Raw genomic sequence first — 7741 nt, forward strand, 5'->3', positions numbered from 1 at the left:
GTTGATAGACAGGACAGCAAGTCTTAATGGTCTTCATTTATCAAGATCCCGTGTCCCTAAAGCAGCGACACTTCCCGGCACATCATTGTGCAACGTATGCTTGCCTGCGCACGTTAATATTGAATGAAAAAACGTTTTAGTAACGTACAGTTTTAGGAAAAAAATTATTTTGGTATCGTCTTAGTATGGGCACTATGGATCGAAATAAATAATAATATTCAAACTGACTTCCATAGTTTTTGGAAGTATTCTTTTAAACTTCAAACGATATTAATTTTACGAAGCCCATATGCGGAATAAAGCTCAGGGTGTAAATGTTTTTCTAGAATGTGTAAGATCACACGCTGTTGACTCTCGAAATTGTTGCTTATTATTTTAGAAGGCTGCTGATGTATGTGTAGACATTTGATTCGGCCTTCTTTAAGAACAAAACAGGAGTCAATTTTATAAATTTAACTGCATGTACGTAACCATTGTGCTTTCTTGCAGTGACTTGGTCAAGTAACTTTTGACGAACAGATTTTCACTGCAGTTTTTAGAAACCCGAAGGGCACACTTTTCTCTGTTACTACAAACATTTAGTGAGCACTATAGTTTAAAACCTTTACACTTCCTACTGCGCAGGATATTTAACTTTAGTCTTCTTTTAATTATTTTTGAATCATATTTTCGATATGTATGATAAGTGAACTAGTGCGTACACATCTGTTTATATGTGGACCACAATATATTACGCAACAGCAAAATGTATCTTACTGCTTTTGCTTAGGTATTAATTATGGATTGTTAGAAGAATTTTTATTCTATACAATGGATTCGAGAATAAAAAACTGCATCGTATTTTTCTATTCATGATTTACTATTACTCACTTTTCGTATCGGAGATTAATTTAGCAGAACAATTTATTCTACTATGGGACCCCGTGCGTATTTTTCTCTACCCACCCGTTCCTTTTTTGAGCAGTTGATGCCTTCCTAAAATGTTTTGGACCCGTTGTACTGTTGAATAAAGAGCTGGGTTCATGTTCAGTATTGGAATAAGCTAAGGAAATGAGAATTAGTAAATAGGTCCTTTGGCCGAGGTAAGTTCAGTCGTCTAGGGCTGACACTCAGCTCGCCTAAACTAAGACTTTGCCCTGAAGGTACTCGGCTATTACTCTAATTCTATTAAGGAGTATCTCCTAGATTAACCTTAAACATAGGAGCATGTTACGTGGTCTAGGCTCCAAGCCACCTCCAACAGAATGCGGGCGTGGGTAGAGACGGATGGCGCATGAAGTGCAGATGCATGGTATCGTGCGTGAAAACAGCGCAATGTACGCTAAACGGTAACGCGTTAAATCGACAAAGACGATGGTAATATAACAGAGAGGACTAATCAAAGAGTTATAGGACACTAACATGGACGACGAGTGCAAACGTCGTGCAATAAGGCAGTTTTGTAAAATTGCGCCTTCAAGTTCAGATAGCGAAGCAAAAGAGGAGAACTTCCACAATGAAGAATTCGCTTGGAAGTCATAAATGCGCTGACCTACAGTTTTCCTAATGTCGGAGAAGGGCTAAAACAAGTGTGTGAGAGTAACTTGAAGTTCATGTACCCAAACAAAAGGTGCAAAGGATATAAATTTCTACTTCGGGTCGGTAATAGATATGCGATTTTCATTAAGCCGACGGCGATAGAAATTAGCTTTCTAACTCTAATTTACTATAGAACTGACTGAAAGTTATGGCCTTTGAATAACATTCTTAAGTATCCTAGGGGTTTAAATGTGCGAATTTTAAATATAAATAACTTTTAAGCTATTTTATGCTGGTTCTTGTTTTTAGAGGGCTAATTGGTGAGAGCCTACGCTACGACCTACGACTGAAATACAGCCAATTCGAACTTCTTCATAATTTTCATCAGAGAAGAAGATAATACATTTCAACGAAGAGGTTTTTAGGCTTGTAACGTTGATTGGTGTTCCAGTCTATTGTTTATCTCACTGAACAGTCTACCTATATGTACGAGTGTGACAAAATTATAACCAGGACACGATTCTTTAGGTTAGGTTCCTCAGTAGACGTCTTTTATGTTAGGGTGGGTCCTTGCCTGTTACACAAATATAGGTGTATATAAGTAGTAACCACATGTACTTGCTAAATTGTCTTTCAGGGTTCGGATGTCTATTTATTATTCAAGAACCATGATATTAATCAAGTACCCCGTAGCATGTATTTGTGTCAAAAATATTATCTACTACACAGAAGATTAGAGTTGCCACGAATTCACGAGCCGGAGGCAAAACGCCTCCTAAATCAAGTTGGGAGACCAATGGATGAAAAATCGGGTCAATCTAATGACGTAGGGGTAGTCGTTGTATCTCGAGAGGTAGAACAGCTACCGAGGTTACAAAAGGCTTCGTGGCCTTTAAAAAGCCATTTCAAAGGGACAATATCATGGTGGAATGAAGAAAACGCTTTTCAAGGATATCTTCAACTAGAAGAACGCATGAAGCAGCTCAAAGATATAGTAACAGAGATTCATAATGAGTTTGGCACGAGAAAAGCCTCACCCACCGTTGTAACTAAACCCCAAGTAGGAATGATTGTGTTAGCTGCTTATCAAGGTATCTTGTTTCGGAGTCGAATCGTTACTATTTCTTCAGACGGAATCACCGTATTTTTTATTGACTACGGTAATACATCAAAGGTGGGGATAAACCAAGTGTACGTACTGCCGCTATCGATGCTTCTATGCAGCCATGAAGCACCATTCGCTTATGAATTTCAGTTAGCGAACGTTCATTCGCTCGATGGAAAGCCAGTAAAACCTACGGGATTTCAAAAGCTACTGATCAATAAGCCGTGTCGTGTCGAACTTTACTCAATAGTAGACAATGTATTCCGTGTTGACATTTTCGTTGAGAGCGATGAAGAAATTCATATTAACGAACAACTACGCTACGATCGAATTGCTGTTTTTCTTGACGAACCTCAGATTTCGTCCCAGATCCATGAACTCGAAGACCATGGCGTAAATTTTGCTAACTCGGACTGCTGTGTTATAAAAGGCGAAGTTTACACAGATCCAAATCAATGCAGTTCTGACATTGAGATTATTGGATCTCCTTGCTCCCCCCTTGCTAAATCTTGCAGTCTTGATACACTTAAAAGAAATCATCACGTTAAAGATATATACGTCAATGAACAGAGTGTCAATCAAGTGATGTTTGGCGAAATTGGTGTACAACGACGTTTTATTGTTGCTCACAGTGAACGGCTGTCTAGTGATAAACGTCTCCAACTTCTTAGGACAACATTGATGCCGAAGCTAAATATGATGCTGCCGTTTGTAGCACTTGTGTTCTCACCTAGAGCGGAATACCGCTGCAGTGATAACCAAACAGCGTATATTCGGGCTATTTGTGGCCTTGGGGCGGTAGAGAACGAAGATGGAATCGTGGAGTCTGTTTGTCCTGAGAGCGACATTGATGTGCCCTTCTCGCACGAACTCGGTCGTACCGATGTCAAAATTATTAATCGCATACGCAGTCTGCTTAACGAGGCATTCTGTGGAAACAACCAGTTTCTTGAATGGGCTTCACTGCCTATTCTTCGCATACAGGATAAACTAGTCCAAGAAATATTAAAATTCATCAACAACAAGAATAGACAATGTCTAACTCCAGATCTTAAGAATGAACCAGAATATCGGTTCCAATGGAGCAAGGCTTTCAAAAGATACGATGCGCAGGTACGTATAAAGAAATGCATAGTTTCTAGATTTCATATCCTTTAGTGCTTGAATTTCCCGATATTACCGTATGGGTAGTAATGGCTGATGATAGATTTGGAGAAATCTGGGTATTTGTGGATAATAACGAATTTGCAAGCAACCAGATATTTACTGCGATAACCCATAGTAGATAAATTGTATGTATATATTACTGAATCCGCGTTAAAATTACTCAGGTTTCACGTACAATATCTATTGAATAGCTAAAATAATAGCAATTTTCTCTAACAGGATCACTCTAGTCGACGACAAGCATTGTTCCGACCTCACTGCGCAGTTCCGATAAGAACCAAACAGATGTTTGAGTTGCTTACACAGACACATGATTTCATGGAAGCAGCAAAAGGGGTCGATCAAATACAAATCCTGATGTGCCCTATATGTATAAAGGTAATTTTTCTTTCATTTATGTATATATGCGTATACTGAACACGAATAGATTTCAACACGTGTGGTACGATTTGCCATACATTGCCACGCTCTGCCCTAAAACAATAATTGCCAGTCTAAAAGCTAGGGTTAGCTGCTATCAGTGCGGCAGCTTGGACGGCCAAATTTTTCTGCCCGACAAAGCCAAAGGTCCCTGCTTCAAGGTTACCCAGTGATACAGCGGCTGCCTCAGTTAGGTTCGAAGTTCCTATGTGTAAGCCTCTTAAAATCGTTATTCCTTTTAGGCGTCGCAGGATTTGAAGCGAAGTAACAAAATACTCAATAAAAAAAGCTCATTTGCCGCAGCCTGCGTAGAGCAGATGTATCATTAGCGCAGTTACGAACATAGCTCTGGTGGTATTTGAAAAAGACAGAAAGCGCCGTAGTGTTTCTTTCTATTGTTTCATACATGATAACGGTCCGCCTTTGTTGAGCGTAATAGATCCATTACCTGGTAAGTCAAAACCTTATAAAGACATGTATTCATATCCAAAACGTAATATCTCACAATTAACACTGTTCGACCATACGGTACTTGGCTCTATAATTTGGTACCATTGGCATTGTTGATGATTTCTGCGTTTTATCATTCTGTATTATAATGTGTACTTGTCCGAGTAGTTCGCGCTTCCAATGGATGTAATTAGGCTCGGATCATTCCACTATAAGTTGGTAAGCGAATGGATAGAAAAGGAGCCGAAAGCTGTAAAATATTGGCTTTACTCTGGTATTATTCAGGACCAAAGCTTCATTTGTTCTCGACAGTTCGCCCGTCTCACTGCCCGACCGTCGAATGCCTCAACATAAATTCCAAGGTTACTTTCGTTGTCAATGATATTGACATCACTGTTGACATCATAATAGGTAGTGGACGCAGAGCTTAGGGATACCTTTAAGGCAATGCCGCGTAAAAAGACAAAGCGCAAAACAGATCACCCTGACTTTAATGGGTATTGGAGCCGGTTTCGTCACAAGACCCTTTCGAAATTTCAACAGCTCGTTCACTAAAACTAGCAATGTCATTTTAGGTATTTTACCTGTCCCCAGAGACGTCCTGTTCTTTTTTTTGTTTTTATTAATTCTGTAAAATATAAAGTACAAGACCCAGTCCAAAAGATTCTGCGTTACTCTTGTTATCACATATTCTCTAGCAATGAGCTGGGATCGACTGGATCTGTTTTTGAGAAGTCTAGTACTTTGGTTGATTTTTCAGGTGTGACTGGGCATGGGCTTCGTAGCTGCCATCAAAGTCAAATTAAATTTGATTTATGCACTTTGCTGACACTAATTAAAGGATTGCAAGGCAATGCTACAGTGTTGTAAAACTTATGCGATGAGTCACAGAAATACACGCACTCAGAAATCTTCATACATGATTTAAAACATTTTACGCAAGCTTCGTGTAGTCAGCTGCGTAGCCTTTAAAGCTCGAAGGGTTACGCGACTCTCCTAGACTTCTATTATTGTGTCTTCTATGGTTGGACGTCTTGTGGACTGCAGGCCGCACTTGCAGGTCTCCATGTAGTACCAATTTTTCTAACTCTAATGTCTCGAAGACAGCATGGTTATTGCTTGTACATGTAAGATGTGATGTAACGTTAAAGGTCACGCTTTTTGAAAAAGATCGTATACAGAGAGGAGTTTATTGCCTGCTACTCTTTAAGAAGAAAAATGCAATTTATTGTAACAGCTCATTGTTTGCAGGCCGCAAGTAATAGCGTACACAAAGAAAATCAGTGGGTATTGTTTACATGACTGATTTCGAAGGTTCTTATTTTCTAGTTTTTTGTATTCAAATCGATTTAGCTCGAAGCATTTTTTACCCACTAATATCGATGCCCCACTAAAGCTAAACATTTTTAATTTCTAGCTAACCGTTGTGATTTTCGCGCTGCAGGTTTTCGGAAACCGCCGTGATGCTCGTGAGCACATGGCAAAGGAAGAACATCGCATTCAGTATAAGAAGCTTAGAGGAAAGTCTGACTTCGATGAAGAGTTAGGTGGGAAGGAATCTACTCGGTAGTATTAAGTCATGAATATAAGTATTCTATACTAAAACGACTACTGTTTAGTGTCCCTATGCTGGCTCGGTTATTGATTGCAGTGTACAGAAGTAACAATCAGTCAGCGCCTCGTGTCGAAGTCCATCAACTTCAGGAGAATAGACTGAGAGAATCGCTATAGATCGTCGTAATTTCAACTATGAACGAATGGGATTGTGTGTTCGCGCGAGTGTCAAGTGATGTCTTATAATCAATTAGTAGTTGGTTTATCCATCGGCGCAGCGGCAACCAATTAGACGCGGTCAAAATTAGAACCAGTGAAGGGCATATAACTATTGTGGCACTGTAGAGGACAGGGTATGACGATATGAGTATGGTGGCATTTCATTAAGAATGTTGGTCGATTTGGCATAGACTTCTAAATCGCTACGACGTTTTGTATTTGAAATATCATTTATTCGGATTCAAATACCTGTTGAATTTAAGACGATTTAACAATGTATAAAGAAACGCTTCTAGTGGCTACTGGTTTGATAGGAGGCGGTTCGCGGACAATATCTCTATACTGTAATGTGTGAAGTTTACAGCACTTATTATAATAAATGCTAGCCATAGTAAATAACTATAAAAGCCTATTAGATTGCTAAGTAAAAATGAATGAATTAGATAATCACAGTATCCAAACAAATGGCAGTATTTATGATATTATCACTGATGATCAGTGGCTATCCTAGCAGTATACTATAAACAGTTGACTGCTACGAAGTGCTAGTTAAGTGAAATGTATACGGCACCGAACTCACAAAAGTGTGCTCACTAGAGACTCAACATTATTTTTCACTTGTTAACTCACCGTCTGTAAGCTGCCCTTGATATTAGCCTACTGAACACTCACGTGTCGTTTCCGGTACGGACAGATTTCAGTCTTTGCAATAGAAAACGGTTTTTGGCCGGCAGGAGACAAATCTGCGACCTCGTACTGCTGGTTGTTTTATAGTAAATGAGATGCTCAAGGCTCAAGGAACTCCTCGATCCATAACGCTACTAGCAACAGTCAACTTTGATGTAATGTTGACAAAAAAATTACACTTGCTTTTCTGTTTCTGCGTACCTTTTTCGAGGTGTTGCTTCGTCGTTCAAAAATAAACGGTGTTACGGTGGAAAAAATAATCCTACTAGTATATTCGTCAAAAAACCCTTCATTATATGGCTCCTATTATTTCGAAAATACTAACTGAAGGCGCCCATGCCCTTAATAATTTCGTATAAAGAAGGTGTTCATTCAACAAAGCTAAAGGAAGTAAAAATTGGACTGCGATAAAGGCAAGAGAAGACAGTATTTTAAAACCGTTCACTGCCAGGTTAGATATGTCGTGCGAGGCAAGACTGCCATAGGAAGTGCGGCTGCGCAGTTGGAGCCGCACTTCCTATGGCAGCCTAGGTACTGGTACGTCTACGATTAGCGTTCTGTTCAAGAAATGAGGTGAGACAGAAACAACTGTGCTACTTTAAATACGCTGGGTATACATAG

General features: G+C 39.4%; 1 protein-coding gene and 1 long non-coding RNA gene across 4 annotated transcripts in view; one reads left to right on the forward strand and one right to left on the reverse strand.

The window, feature by feature from the left end:
* The window catches only part of LOC111270310 (uncharacterized), an 18229-nt gene extending 11024 nt beyond the window's left edge, over positions 1 to 7205 (reverse strand). Inside the window, exon 1 of the long non-coding RNA XR_002686248.2 lies at positions 7064 to 7205. This is a non-coding gene — a long non-coding RNA (uncharacterized LOC111270310). The remainder of the gene's footprint in view (positions 1 to 7063) is intronic.
* Positions 1 to 7380, forward strand: part of spn-E (tudor domain containing 9 protein spindle E) — a 39682-nt gene extending 32302 nt beyond the window's left edge. For all 3 annotated transcript variants that reach the window (XM_086972443.1, XM_022850451.2, XM_022850452.2), the window contains exons 8-10: positions 2156 to 3736; positions 4010 to 4168; positions 6105 to 7380. In XM_086972443.1, coding sequence (XP_086828569.1) covers positions 2156 to 3736; positions 4010 to 4168; positions 6105 to 6230 — 1866 coding nt within the window. In that variant the 3' untranslated portion in view covers positions 6231 to 7380. The remainder of the gene's footprint in view (positions 1 to 2155; positions 3737 to 4009; positions 4169 to 6104) is intronic.
* The last annotated feature ends 361 nt before the right edge of the window (positions 7381 to 7741 follow it).

The sequence above is a fragment of the Varroa jacobsoni genome, unplaced genomic scaffold (assembly GCF_002532875.2).
Source record: "Varroa jacobsoni isolate VJ856 unplaced genomic scaffold, vjacob_1.0 scaffold_1462, whole genome shotgun sequence".
Taxonomy (NCBI): domain Eukaryota; kingdom Metazoa; phylum Arthropoda; class Arachnida; order Mesostigmata; family Varroidae; genus Varroa; species Varroa jacobsoni.